A 15,320-nucleotide genomic window follows, 5' to 3' on the forward strand; every position below is an offset into this window, starting at 1 on the left:
CCCCCCCCCCCCTCGCTCTGTTGTTTCTCTTTCACTCTCCAAATATTAACAGGGTCATTTGAATGTCCTACATTGCTGGGAAGTTGCAATGATGTCAGCTGCTCTGCACTGATCTCTGAAGGGCTTTTTTTGCTAAAGGCAGGCTAGATGAAATTGATGCCAGTTGAGGTTTTATTTTAATTAATGGCCCTGACAGTGTAATTTATTATGTTAACTGGTATCAAGTTAGTTCTCAGATACATTCCACCAATGGTAAAACTATTCTGATAAGCAGACAGGAAAGGAAAAGTCATAGTTTTTGCTTTGTTCTCCGAGGTGGTCTTTTACTACAGAGTTGTTAGGTCTTCTATGGCCAGTGAAGAACACAGCGGCAATGTCTGTTTACAGCTTTTTGTACTGTAGATCATTAACAAGATGACTCACTGCTGAAGCCATCTATTGATGGGGATCTTTCATTTACATCTCTATGTAACAAATCAGTTGATTCAGGTCCTTTGAGTCAGACCACTAACTCCTGTTCCCACCTTCACATCGCTGTGGAAAAAAAAACTAACCTTTTCTGGTTGTGTATGTTGCTAGGAGATTTTTAGAGGAAACCTGTAACCTGCCCACTCACTCGGTAAGCTTCATTTAAAGTATAAAAGGGGGATAAAGCCACTTATCTTAAGCCTGTTGTGCTTTTTCTCGGTGCATCCTACAGTTAAAAAGCAACTCAAATACTTTTGTTTCTGCACCATGGCTGCAGCTTCTCTGCATGCTCGCCCCCCAAGTCCTTTGTGCTCGTGACCCTGCTGACCTGATGTTCCCACCATGGCCCCTGTGGGCATGGCCGTTCACGGCAGCCTGCTGAGAAGAGATAAACCTGCCAGTCCAACCTGGAGATTTAGGACACAAACAATACTAGTCTAACAATTATACACTTTATACACAAGTAATTCTAACTCTTGGGCTGCTGCTTTTTTATTGGAGCACTATTGAAGTCCCTGTGAAGACATTACATTGTGCCAAAACCTGGGGCTAAAACTGAAAGGTTCAATAGGTTCAACTCACGCCATGCCCCAGAACACCTGTGTCAATTCATAATATTGTTTTTGTTACGGCCTTATCGAAGCTCTAATTCTCTTTTTGTGTAATCAGATTACAGATGGAAGCATATTCCAGCACGGCCCTGGAAGCCTCTTAAGCGTCTGTGTGATTACACGCACAGAGACACAATTGTTTACTTTCATGTTTACTACCAGTGGTTGTAAAGGTATCCTGTAAGTATTGATTTCAGGATTTCTTTAAAAATGTTTTAAGCAGTACAGAAGCTGCCATAGTTTTAGTTTGGAATTTGACAGAAATGCCAGTTTTTGGGATGCTTGCTGTTTGACCGATCAGTTTTTTCTGCTGTGTCAACGTGTTTATTTATTTTTGCGGTAGCTGAAGGGTTTCACATTCCACTTCAGTGTCCATTAAGATAGGTGGGACCAAGTAACATTTACGGTTCACTTGGGCATCAATGGCAAAACAAGTTTTAGTTGTGCAGTCATGTTTGAATAAAGTCAAATGGAACATTAACATAAAGTTACCTGTGTGAATAACACCAGCAATGTTACAAATACCATGTCTGGAAAGTGTGGAAAGACTCTCTCACACACACACACACACACACACACACACACACACACACACACACACACACACACACACACACACACACACACACACACACACACACACACACACACACACACACACACACACACTATCTTGTGTTAATATTTCACTTCTCTATCTAATCTGCCTGTCTCCTCCTCCTGCTGTCCCAGATGTTCCTGACAGTGTACCTCAGTAACAATGACCAGCATTTTACTGAGGTTCCCGTTACCCCGGACACGCTGTGCCGGGATGTGGTGGAGCTGTGCAAGGAGCCGGGGGAGACAGACTGCCACCTGTCTGAGATGTGGCGTGGATCTGGTGAGTTACGGTGCCAGTTCATCCAGTGTTACCCTGATCCATCTACACACAATGAAGAGATTTCCAGTCACATGGTGGTTTAGTTGTGGAATATGGATGTTTCCCAAGGGACAGGAGTCATTCTGCAGACACTTGTTTGTTTTCTTCCTTTAATTTGAGAGAAATTGCTTTTCTGAAGTAGACCATATATGGAGATTAGCTTTGTGGTCAACTGCTTTTTTGAGGGGCTTTCGTCCTTTGGGTCTGCAATGCAAATGAAGCAGAGCCCATAATCACTGTGACAAACCCAGACGTCTCTCAGGTGGCAGGAGGGGGGTTGAGATTGTATGCCTTCCCCCTTTCCCCCCCATCTCTGAGAGTCAGGAGGTATTTAGAATCAAAATTCAAGGAGCCAGTCTTTGTAGCCGTTTCCATGGTGATGCTGCCATAAGAGTGAAGAAAGTGCCAATTATTGTGTTTGAGTACTTTCACAAGTAGTCTGAAAAGATTCTTATTTTGCAGCCATTTCGCTCTACAGAGAGAGACTGCTGACTCTCCTTGAAAACACAGCAATGACATTTTGCGTCAAATTTAAAGCTATTAATAACCCGGATATTACAGTTATTACTGATTTGTTTTGCAGTCACAACATTATAATAGATCAATTTCATTGACCTCTACTTGACTGTAATGTGTCAGTCCATTTTTGTAATGAAGTGATCTTAAGCAGGCTGAAGAAAATATCTGAGGAATGGTTGATGAGCATTTTGGCTCTGTACCAGCTAGAATAATTGACAACACATCACAGTTGTTTTCCCCGAGGTCATTACTCAGAAAGATAAACTACATGCAGATGGTGCTGGTGAAATGAATCCCCTTTAGTGTAGGTCGGTAGTGTCAAGCTAGTAATTTAACAGAATTTTACAAAGCAAACCTTATATGCACACTTGCCTTGTTATTGTCACGTTTTAACCTTGCCAAATAAACTATGATTAAAACAAACAAAAAAAATCAATATTTAGTTTACGGGTGTGTCTTTATCTCACACCTAAGTGCTGACGCATATGTGTATTCTGTCTGCAGAACGAGCTGTAGGTGATGGGGAGAGGATGCTGGATGTGCTCCAACGATGGGGACAACACAGGGCGGAGGTGCGCTTCTTCTTGCGTCACAATCGAGCCCCTAGCAGGGAATCGGGTAGGTGTCCATCTCCAAAACACAGTCCAACTGCAAACACAACAGATAATGAAGCAGAATCAAGGGTTTCTATGGTCACTTCTCTCACTTCAGTCAGGGTTTGAAAGAGGGCAATCCTCAGAGGAAAGACATTTGGCACCAATGTAGTAAACTCCAGAGATGCCTGCAGCTTCTAAACGTACACACATTCACTCTGGCGTTAAGGATTCTTGAAAGGAAATGTACATTAACAACTAGTTTGAGGCTGAGCATGACCCAGACAACTTCTCCTCTTACACTACAGAGGTTTGGAGGTAGTACTATAAATACTGCCTTTATTCAGGAAAGGGTTTTATATTAGCAGGCCTCAAATCCTTGAAAAAGCCTTATTTAGCTGTAATGTTGAAGGCCAGGGTGTCCCGGTCACATCGTCATAAGCCTGTTACTTTTCAGTTTTCTTAGGAAAGAAAACTCTAGTATTTTGGTCGTGCGCTATCCTCTCAGCCCCTAGTTGCGTAACTAAGCCTTTTTACCCCTCTCAGCTTGAGTCTGGCCAAGGGATTAGATGGCTGTTTTCCCTTCCTGTTATCTTAGCCTGCTCTTTTTTCCCACACTATTAACTTAGCTCAGTGTTTGCAACACAGTGGTGTATTGCCTCATTTATTTTAATTTTTTTGCTGTTGTTTTGTTTTTGAAGGACAGGTGCATTCTGTTTCCTGTTTCTGTTAATATTATTTATAGAAATACTGATGTACTCAGTCCTGTTGTACTGAGTTATTAAATGTTTACACTTCCTGATGCTGTGCCGGCATGTTCTTTCTCACCAGCTGAAAAGACAAAATGTATTCTCTGCTCATTTGAGATAGCTAAATAATCTCACACTCAATATGACTTGAATTTTTGCATGTTGTTATTTTCACACCAACATATAACCAGTGCATGTATTTAAGATGTGGTATTGTATGTCAAGGGTCACCTAAAACCATTATGCAAGATAAAGGGCTTTGGTTGTGGGCCAAAGCTTTAAGGTTGTGATCTGGATTGGCAGACCCCCCACCCACCCACCCACCCCTTTCCCCCCCTTGGCTGTCAAATGCCAGTAGCATGGTTGAATATAAGTGCATTCCTGTACACAAACAAGCACATGCACACACTATTGTGGGACCCACCGCCAGACGGTTATGTATTCGGTTAAATCCTGAGATTACGGCAAGTCACAAAGAGCACTGATCCTAGTTGTTTCCCAGAGAGAGCTAAGATCATTCAGCACTAGCCAGTTCCAGTTTTGCCGAGCTGTCTACTGATCTACACTGTCCTCTGCAGCAATCTAGATAAAGTTGTACAGTGTGTACCCTTTTATGTTAGAAAAGTGACAGACAAAAAGGCATGGGGAAGTTCTTTTATCATTTCAGTTATTTTTTTCACAGTTCTCCGCAAAGGCCAACGCTTTTTCATGGTTTGGAGTTAACTGAGGCAGTCGCCTTAGACGAAGATCTACTGTAGATTGTGATGTCTGATGAAGTCTACTATTGTGTTGGTTACTCAGGTGGGTCAAGAGGCTCAGAGCAGAAGAGGAATGGAGTGAAGGGTAACCCAGACAGAAGAATGGAGAATGGGGTGAGTTTGAATTTTTTTTGTATTTGAAATGCATTCAGCTGGATGCTTTCATTGTTTTTGACGAATGTTTTATTTACTCTTAGATTAGTTTTGATATTTTTATGTTGATGAATTTTTTTATTGTTTTTGTCCACCCCAAGCACAAACATAGTCAAATTCCGATCAATGTTTCATTGAATTTATAATAAATATTGAATCTTGTTAAGAAAAAAACTTTCTATACATCTTTATCCTAATGCAATATTTTACTTGAGCCAGTAAACCACTGACAACACCTTATTTATTTTTTGATCTAAGAAGAACAAAAGCCCTGAAACTCATTTACACAGACTTTTTGCTGCACCTCATTAGCTATAACTGAATTACAGTCATAGTTTCCCTGGCTCCTTGCAAGTAGAGGATGTTTTTTTGGATCATTTTTTATTGAGAAAGGCAAAAGATTAACAACATTACACATCACAATTTTGGCCCTTTCTTTTCTTTTTTTCCAGCCCCCCTACCCCTTAAAACGCACACATACAATGTAAGACAATCCAAAACTAAAACCCAAAAGTGTTTTTTTTCAATCAGTTTCTTTAAATAGAGTGTATGTTTCCTCCCATGCACGGATTGTTTTAATGCTGGCGCCATGTATTCGGGCCACGGACCACTCCATCGAAACAATTTCAAGAAGTGAGTTGGCCCATTGCTGCCATCTCAAGGCCAACATCTTCTGAGCTGCCGGGAGGCCAGCCCATCAGATGTGTCTCTGCTGTACAGACAAATCTAAACAGGAGTCACCATTTAGTAGGAACAAAATCAGAGAGACTATAATCCTAACTTTAAGCATGTCACTTAAAGTGAGAGATATATCTTCAAGAACCTAACCACATCGGGGCATTCCCAGTACACATGCATAAACGACCCCAGGACATAGAGTGGACATAGGTCACAATTGGGAGATGTAGTAATTTTCATAGACTGGCGCCTTCTAAGGGTAAGGTACATCCTATGAGCAGATTTTTAATGTATTAGTTGATGCTCTGGATTCTTAGATCCACACTGTGTACAAGTAGAGGATGTTTTGATGCATCACCACCACCACTTTTATTCATTTCATATGGGGCATATATTTATTATTAACATAAATTCTGTGACGTAGTTTGTTGTTTCTTTATACTGAACAAGCCAACTTGATATTTTGCTGAGGGGAACTAATTAATTCAATCCAAAAACACCCAACAGTGTATAAATGTAAATCAAAAACATTTCCATGCATAATAACATGGACATGACTGTTTAAATAATAATCTAGTTGAGAATGTCACTTGAAAATAAATGCGCTGCTATGAATTCTAAAATCACAAAAAGGCCCACATTGGTCCCCTTTTAAGGGTTTGAATAGAATCGTAAAGAGATTGCTCCACTAATCTTGCTACATATTTTAGTCTGTTGCTGCTTTTACATTTTTGACTTCAAGGCTAGTCTTGTTGTCTTGTATTAGACCTTAAAGTGGACCTATTATTATTATTATTATTATTAATATTATTATTATAGCATGTTCAGGTTCATTCTTGTTTTTGTGATTTTACTAGAACATGTTTTCCATGCTTTAATGTTTAAAAAAAAACAACTGCCCATGGCTGCTGTACCTGTATTCACCCACTGTATGAGACACTCTGTTGAAGCGCCTGTCTCTTTAAGCCTTCCAGAAAAAGCCCAGTCTGCTCTGATTGGTCAGGGCATGTCTGCAAGTCTTTCATTTTCCGCTGTTGTTTCACTCCGGACCCTGAGACCGAGAACTACGGCATATATAGCAGAACTTTGTACTGTACAAAACCACTAATAAAGCCTTCTAAACCAAATACTACACAACCAGACATGTCCCAGCAGTAATGTGACCCGAAACTTGGAAGAAATTACTAACATTGGCAGTCAAGATTACAGCTATCTGGCATTAGCATGCAGCTACTGTAGTTAGCAGTGGACACTAATAGAATATAGTAGCCCTTTACATTGTCAAAAATGGCAGACAAAGGCTTTTAAACTAATTACTACATAACTGGTAATGTTTCAAGAGAAATGTGAACTGAAATTCGGGAAAATTTAATAACATTGCCAGCCAATCATAAAAGGCCGGCATGTAGTTGCGTAACACTTAGCAGAAGGAAAAAAAAGGTTGAAACCAGAGCGTTCAGAACAGTTTGAAATCGGAACATTTTAACTCACAGGGATTTTTCTGAAATACGTTTACCTCATTATTTGAGCCACATTTAACATCAAAATCTGACATTGTGACATCATAGATATGACCAAAAATTCAAAAAAGCGTAATAGTTCCACTTTAAATGACTGTTGATAGAACGTTTATTACAACACTGGATTGAATGTGTTGTCCTTTGTCCCTCTATTTGTCCATTTCCAGGTGGCGACACCCCGGATGGACATGACGCTGGCCGAACTACAAGAGATGGCTGCCAGACAGCAGCAACAAATAGAAGCTCAACAACAGCTCCTCGCTTCCAAGGTGCATAAAGATGGAGTACAAGATGAAAGAGGAGATTGTGACTGGTAGAGAGAGAGATGGGTAGATACCGGGGATGAGGAGGTTTAAGTGGCGGAGATCAAAGTCATAGGAGGAGAGACAAAATAATGGAGCAAGATTAAAGAGGGGGTTATTGGACGAGTGAGGAGATGGTACACAAAACAAAGGTACTAAACAAGTCTAGTGCACTTACGGAAATAAAAGTGCTAAGAGTGCATGTGGTAGTTGTGATAGACAGGTTAGATGACTTGTGGATGGCTGCAGGTGTAGTGTTTATAATTTGAGAAGCCTGAGACAGCTGCCTGCCTTCGATTCTCACTGTGCAGGACTCATCTAAAATATGTATTTTCTTGCTTAGGTCGTGTTTCTAAGCCTACTCAGGAGGGTGGATAGACAGCAAACCAGCGTGATAAAGTTTAATACATGGCTGACCGTTTTTCCTCCCATGCATTTTTTTTTTTGATTTTTTTTTTTATAAATGTATTTAGATATGCCCTGCAGGCTGCAACCTGTGTCCTTGACCCACTTTAGCATTCTGATTCAAGCCCTTGTTGCCTGAGGATGATATAGCATTCCAAGGAATGTAGCTTCAAGCAGTCTTGTACACTTGCATACCAGTCTAGTAAACAACAGCATTACCATCAGCACACATCACCTGGTCTTTTTCCTGAAAAGAGACTGTGTTGTGCTCTTTTAGAACCTGTTTGGGAGAGCTCTGACAGATGTATAACACTGCGTCATAGTTCAAGACTTGATTTTAAAAGTTTAACATTGTTTATCGCCACAGAATGCTTTCTTAACCATTATTTAACCAGGTATGTTAATATAAAAAGCATTCCTAACAGCTGCCTCCTGGAGCAGTTACAGTACAGGAGGAATTGTATTCTTACATCAGCCCTTTTAATGCTAGCCCCTAACCTTTAACCAGAGTGGGTAGTTGCCTGAGGACACTTGGACAGCAGCTGTTGAGGAAAGCACACTTGGTCATGGATTACTCATAAATGAAAGTAAACAGGAAAACATCTGTTTAATTATGTTTCTGACTTTTCCTCTGTGCTTCCTGTCTTCTCTCTTTTGTCTCATCAGGAGCAGCGGCTGCGCTACTTGAAGCAGCAGGAGCAGCGTCAGCAGCAGCAGGCCTCCGAGCAGGAGAAGCTGCAGCGCCTCCGAGAAAACATTGAGAACCAGGAAACGCGGCTTAAGAAAGTCCGGGCCCTCAAGGGTCAAGTGGAGCAGAAGCGCATCAGTAATGGAAAACTGGGTAAAACTCATGGACTTAGTGAATTTATGAATGGAGGCCTGCTTGGAATGTTGTATGACTGGAAGCGTGGGGTATTTGATTTTCCTAGGGTTAGCATTCTTTGTCTTTCCGTCTTCATGATATTCTGTCTCTCACCTCCCATCATCTTCACACACCTCTCAACCTGTGATTCCCTTTCCCCACCTCCCTCTTGTCTTCATGCCTCTCCCTCTCCAGTAGAGGAAATAGAGCAGATGAACAACCTGTTCCAGCAGAAGCAGAGAGAACTAGTGATGGCTGCGTCTAAGGTGGAGGAGCTTAGCCAACAGCTGGAGTTGCTAAAAAATGGCAAAATGGACAACTACAATGACAACCAGAGCTCTGTGGCTGAACTAGACCACCTCTACAAGGAACTACAGGTGTGCAGAAATAAAATTGACAAGAAAAAATTCAACACAATAACAAAATTCAGCTCCCAAATCAGTATTTGTTTAAATGAGCACAAATGTTGCACTAACTTCTCTTTGTCCTAATGTCTTGTTCTTCTTGGCGGTCAGCTGAGGAATAAGCTCAACCACGATCAAAACTCTAAGTTGCAGCAGCAGAGAGAGGGCCTGAACAAGCGCAACCTGGAGGTGGCTGCCATGGACAAACGGATCAGTGAACTCCGAGATCGGCTGTGGAAGAAGAAGGCAGCACTGCAGCAGAAGGAGAACTTGCCTGTAAGTATTATCACACCACAATAATATAAACACAATCACAAAACCTGATTCAGATTCCTCTCAGGTGTCATCTTTTATATTTTGTGCTTTGTGTTCCTGTAGCTTTAACTGTTATTGTGACTTTCTAACTAAATTTGTCAAGCCACTGTTATTCATATGCAAATAAGTGATGGAAATGGTTTTGATCAGAGCTCCCCGTAGTGGCCACATAATAAAGGCCTGTTTGTGTCTCTCTTTATTTCTGGAAGCCTCAGATTCCCTGGCATTCAGAGCTCACCCATGCCAATGTAAGGCTCCTTAACCTCACTATCCTATGTGTGGGAAAACTAGTGAGCCCCTCACTTGAAGGAGTCCACTCCTATTTGTCTTTTTCCGTTCTTCAATCTCTCTGTCTGAGATAGCTCGTGGGGTTTGATCATTGTTTTGAGCATGTCACAGAGTTGCATCTGGGTTTACACTCCCACTCCTTCACTCGGATGTCTTTTTAGTCCCATTTGGCAGAAACAACTTCTGAATATGAGAGAGGAGTAATGAGTGCAGGCTGACATCTCAGTAGGGCAGGAATGTCAGAGAAGATTTTATCTTTTCTGGCTGCACAGAAACAGGAAAGGGCAAATAATCAGTTGACTTAAGGCAAACAACCATCTAACTTAAAAACATGGCCTTTTCAAAACACATTTTATAATAAAATACATGACTGGTTTCAACCCATACTAGAAATTAGCAATCTAAATAATCCAGTCTTTGTACTAGCTCTAATAGGTGTTAACGTTTTGGCTCTGAGTTCGCTGCCTGGTGGCTCGCTGCTCCTCTGCACCTCTCTCCCCTTTCTAGGAGTTGTTTTGAACGCAGGTTGCCATGGGAATGTAAATAAGAGCCAACAGAGACGAGGGAAGAAAAATTAACATGCTTACTGCTTGAGGTTGAATGCTTATCTCGGGATAGCAAAAATGTAAGGGTGGCCAAAAAGAATACATAAACATTCTGCTTGAATGATGGATGATTTTATGTGTTGACCCTCTTAGTTAACATGAGCCATTTAACTCTGTCCTCTAAGCAGTCATTTCTTTAACTACTATTATTAAGGTGTTTTATTGTCCTTCACCATTAACTTTCTTTCTTTCAAGCAAATTAACATTCAACCAATTAACCTCACCGCTTGTTTTTCATTATAGAACACTGATTCATAACTTTGTCACCTCAAATCACCATCAGGTTCTTTTCTTCTGTGTTGTAGAAACAAACAAAAAATCTTCTTAGTTTGCAGCATGCCATGTTTACTCTACGTTACTTTACAAGCTCTAGAGTGACCTATAAGTTATAACATAGATAATAAAAAATAATTTAAATTTAATATATTCTTCTGAAGCTCTGCTGGAAGCCTTTTAGATAAAGTAGCAACTTGCCCCCTATCTAACTTTAAAGAAGCCCAACATCTCGTTGATGTTCCCTTGACATACAGTATATAATAAAATAGGATCAGAACTGAGAAAGGTGTGTGCAGGCTTGAATAGGCCTAAGAGAAGAGGTGATTTACACACACCCTGCCTGGAATCATAATGAGTAGGCCTTTTTCACACTAGCACACTCCATCACACTCCATCCAAGCTGCTCTCTCTCTCAAACAGCAAGCGTCTGGCTGACATCACCCAACAAGCACGTATAAGCACACTGACTGAAGAGAGGTAGTCTGAGAGCTGCCAGCCTAGAGTTATCCTGCACCGTCTTAGTGACATAGTTCAACACTTAGAAAAAACTCATAATAGATTGAAAAAAGGGAATTATTTGGTATTTTGAACTGCTATTGCATGTTTGTGCTTTTGTTTTTTTCAAGAATGGCTACCCTGGTAAAGAGAGGGCTTCAAAAGACACTCATCTTCAGGTAACTAAACTAGTATTGGAGCGTAACATAAGATCTCTTCAGAATGACTTGTTATACCTGATTCTATTACTTCTATGGGCATAGGGAGCCATATTTATCTTGTTTTAAAGGGACAACTTGTCGTAATGAAATCAGCTGTAGGTTTTTGTCCAGGGGATGAGCTGTATTTTAGAAAGATTGTTTAAAGTGAATGTTAATCAGTCTGTTTATAGGCATTTCATTTCTTCTGTAATATGTTTTATCTATGACAACGTTAATATCTTCTAACTTCAAGATTGCTCTAATTAAGCCTTATATTAAGCTAAAGGATTTAAGAGGCTGTACTGCCAGTGTGGATTAAAATTGCATGTTCCATTGCATGTTTTACAATTTAAAAAAAAAAAAAGCACCATGCTGCTTACAAAATGAGAGGGTATGAATATTTAAAATCTCAGCGGATTGCCAATTTGTTGCATTTATAGAGAGCCACGGTCCTCAGAGAAACATGACCTAAAATTCCACTTGTCCCAGACGTCACTTTATGCAAACCTCAAAACAATTCACCAGTGTCTTACTGTAATGCCCATCCTGTTAGCACCATCCAAAGGTTAGAAAACTGAAGAAGACTGCTTTACAAATCTCTGAACACTTCCACAATGGCCAGATTCAATCTTTTTGATTTGAGTAGCATTATAGCCAGCTCTGGCACCACCTTCAGGCCAAGTGTTTGTTTTTTAGCCTCCCTTCTGTCAGTAATCTTAAGAATATGAACGATGTATCCCCATTTTTTATCTATCACATTATTTAAAAAGAATGCGTTCCATAATGAACATTTCAGCCTCAGATGGACTTTTAGTGCTGGTGATTAGTGCCTCAATGTATACTGAATCTTTGATACTCATCTCAATGGTTCTTTGTATTAATAAAAAAACATCAGATTAAGTTTTGGTTACCAGTTTGTTATCTATTAGTTTGTTAGTTTATGTGTCTGATTAATGTGTTCTCTGTCTTTCTCTCTCTGCTGCAATACAAGATCTTAAATATTACTCACTGACCTTTGCCACTCTAACAGCCTCCTCTTATTTTTTCTCTCCTACCCGTTCACTGGACAGGTGCCCTCTGATGGCCAAGCTGGACAGCAGTCAGGTCCGTCTCGCGTGGCGGCGGTTGGCCCATACATCCAGTCGTCCACCATGCCCAGGGGCCCAGTGAGGCACGACCTTCTTGTAAAACCAGCCTACCCAGACGGCACTGCCACCCTTCCAACCCACGACCCACAGAGCAAGGCTGGCACAGGTAAACCTTCTCCTTTCTGGCCATGACTCAGATCTCTGACTTGAAAGAAGATCTTCGATTTTTTACATATAATTTTTTCAGCTAAATTTGGCGATTGCTGAGTCTGCACCAGCTCACTTAGCAATTAAAAAAGTTAAAAAAATGAAGCTTACATTCTCAGATCACAAATATGTAAGACAATCAATAGTCCTCAACTACTATTCCATGTGTGTTCTTTGTGAATGTCATCATGGAGTTGAGTATGTTTTTTTTAATTGAAATGTGACGAGACTGTCCTGCCTCCAGCAGGAGCAGAGGAGTCTGGAACACTTGCTGATTGTGATGTCACTTTGAGCTTAGAAGGTATCTAGTTACCTCCTGGATGGTGTGTTTTGACACTGTATTGCTGAGCCTGAACTTTAAACACTTTCTTTTGTTTCCTTGCATTTTCTGAAGAACTTTTGATATGTTTTGCTGTGAGTGAACCAGTTTTTGAAACAGTTTTTATTATTATATATCTCTTTGTGCCACTCTTCTTTTTTTCTTTTCAATCAAGTCTGAGAGACGGTATAGAGTAAGCTGTTGTTACACCAGCACCCTCTCCCCACAGACTCCAGTACCATGTGTGCTGTGTAATGGAGGGGAACAAAGTCTGGCCAAACCAATAAAGCACAACAGCAAAAATGTTCTTTGTGCCATTTTCTTTCTCAGTATTTTTTTCTCAGGCGCTCCATCTCTAGACTTACTCTCTTAGCCCTAACTCAGTCCCCCAGTGGATAGTGGGCCACCAGTGCGCTTTATGGTATTAAAAATGAATGATCCAACACTAAAATTAGTCATTAAAAAACAACAGCAAAAGGGACCCTCCCCTCCCTCATTCGCTCTCTCACCTCCTCATAAGCCTGTGTTTTCCTATTTAAAGCAATTCCAGGAAGTAAAAGTAAGAGGTTTTTCCTAGTCTGTCATGATTTTTGCATGCAATTATTTCTGCATTCTGAGTTGATTTGCAGTATGGGAAGAAGAGAGATGTGGAGGAGCAGGGGCGCAGAGGAAACTGCACTTAGTACACACCCATTCCCAGTTCTTCTTTGAACAGGAACATTGTGCATAGTATCAGGCAGGCTCCTGGGGGTTGTGCTGGTCTTTGCGTGGCCCCTGAGGGGGGGCCCCTGCCTGGGCCTAGGCAAATGTATGTCTAGAGCAAAGGGAGATCTGGAGCTCTAAGGCTACTTTTGTTTTTCTTGTCTGTTGAATACATCTTCCTCAGAAGCCATGTTCTTGCTTAAGCCACTGAAAGAGCTGCGGGCTAAGAGAAAAGGTACACACTTCTGTGTGTTTGTGTGCATGTGTGCTTCTCAATGGCATCATTTCTTTGTGCTTATTTTTCATGAGTGATTCTCACTGAAAAAGAATATATTTTTTATATATATATATATATATATATATATATATATATATAAAAAAATTCCTAGCTGGATCTTTGGTCCTGTTTGTTTGTTCTCCTGCTGTTTGTTAAAGCGTGTTTGTTGAGCTTTTTCCTCAGTTCTATTTCTGCTGCTTTAAATGGGTCGGTTTGAACAAACACATAACCTTCAGTTGAACTGACATTCTGTGTGGATTCTGACCAACCAAATTAGTTCTCGTTCGCAAAATCTGTGTGTTGAGAGGGAGCATTCAACTACAGGCTGCAGGAACTGCCAGAGAAATCATTATATTTTTACCACCTTTGAAAGGATGCTAATCTTGCTAGTTGCAAGAGCCCCATGCTTTTGTGGCTCATCTAACTGTGGATGGCTGCAGATATGCATGGCCACTGGCTGGGTCTTGGTCAGTCAACCGAAACAACAAATTATGAGTAACAAGGGAGGAAAAAATGCTACAGAATCCACTTTTCCAAACGTCTATGATGTGTGACTCAGCATACCACACAGCTATGGTAACTTTGTGTTTATCTGGATAAATAATGGATGAAGTCAGTATCCAATGTGTATTTAGCTTTGATTTAGCTTCTATGTCTATGTAAAATCACATCCTAACACAACTCTGCCTCTCGTTTGTGCCTTCTTCTCTCCCTCTTCTCTTGGTGATCCTCCAGGCCTTCAGCCATCCAAGCTGGCAGACTGGGACTCTTCAGGTCCAGAAACCAACCTCAACGGTCATGGATCAGCTTCAACACTGCCACGAATGACCTCTCACTCTAACACAGACCAAGGTAATGGACACACACACACCACGTGCACTGGCCAAACCAATGAAGCACAAAAAGTATAAACTAGGGTGTCCAAACCGCCTCTTTTGCCCGGACATGTCCACTTTTTACGTACTATCCGAGAGGGGTCTACAAATTCATAAAACTGTCCGGTTTTCACTGTTTATCAAGGGACCAATATAAGTGTGTACTTAAATTGACTGCCGCTTTGCACACAATATTACGGTACGTTGTTGCGTGACGTAATTCCCGAGAGGCTGCCTTGTGGGCAGCTCTGCTACATGCACATACAGAGAGCAGATCAGACAGCGGAGCGGAGCAGATCAGACAGGGAGCAGATCAGACAGCGGAGCAGATCAGACAGGGACTAAATCAGACAGCGGAGCAGATCAGACAGCGGAGCAGATCAGACAGCGGAGCAGATCAGACAGGGAGCAAATCAGACAGCGGAGCAGATCAGATCAGACAGCGGAGCAGATCAGATAGCGGAGCAGATCAGACAGCGGAGCAGCATTGCACAGAAAATGCGAAGCGTAAATGCAGCTTCACAGTGTAACTGCAAAAAAAACTTTTCACATACCATCCCGGTCGGGACAAGTGGGAGGCGGAGTGCACCATGTGCAGAGCTAGCACATATGTTACCGTGTCTAATAAAGGTGCTGGAGATCTCAAAGCTCACACGGACACTGAAAAAACTTCTCTTATTACATTGAAAAGGTTTTAAGAGATATTTAGTTGAAGCTGGATTTTGAAGCTGA

The 15,320-nt window shown here is 41.1% G+C and overlaps 1 protein-coding gene across 6 annotated transcripts in view; it reads left to right on the forward strand.

Moving 5' to 3' along the window:
- tp53bp2a (tumor protein p53 binding protein, 2a) overlaps nucleotides 1-15,320 on the forward strand; it is a 31,978-nt gene that overhangs the window by 8,775 nt on the left and 7,883 nt on the right. Inside the window, exons 3-15 of one of the 6 annotated variants that reach the window (XM_032540529.1) lie at nucleotides 1,812-1,959; nucleotides 3,022-3,135; nucleotides 4,661-4,731; nucleotides 7,136-7,237; nucleotides 8,342-8,516; nucleotides 8,733-8,914; nucleotides 9,053-9,217; nucleotides 9,466-9,504; nucleotides 11,052-11,099; nucleotides 12,191-12,374; nucleotides 12,660-12,716; nucleotides 13,621-13,671; nucleotides 14,449-14,565. In XM_032540529.1, the coding sequence (XP_032396420.1) occupies nucleotides 1,812-1,959; nucleotides 3,022-3,135; nucleotides 4,661-4,731; nucleotides 7,136-7,237; nucleotides 8,342-8,516; nucleotides 8,733-8,914; nucleotides 9,053-9,217; nucleotides 9,466-9,504; nucleotides 11,052-11,099; nucleotides 12,191-12,374; nucleotides 12,660-12,716; nucleotides 13,621-13,671; nucleotides 14,449-14,565 (1,453 nt within the window). Of the gene's footprint in view, nucleotides 1-1,811; nucleotides 1,960-3,021; nucleotides 3,136-4,404; nucleotides 4,499-4,660; nucleotides 4,732-7,135; nucleotides 7,238-8,341; nucleotides 8,517-8,732; nucleotides 8,915-9,052; nucleotides 9,218-9,465; nucleotides 9,505-11,051; nucleotides 11,100-12,190; nucleotides 12,375-12,659; nucleotides 12,717-13,620; nucleotides 13,672-14,448; nucleotides 14,566-15,320 lie in introns of those variants that run through there. The other 5 variants (XM_032540531.1, XM_032540530.1, XM_032540536.1 and 2 more) reach the window with 5 other exon arrangements.

Source organism: Etheostoma spectabile, chromosome 17 (assembly GCF_008692095.1).
Source record: "Etheostoma spectabile isolate EspeVRDwgs_2016 chromosome 17, UIUC_Espe_1.0, whole genome shotgun sequence".
Taxonomy (NCBI): domain Eukaryota; kingdom Metazoa; phylum Chordata; class Actinopteri; order Perciformes; family Percidae; genus Etheostoma; species Etheostoma spectabile.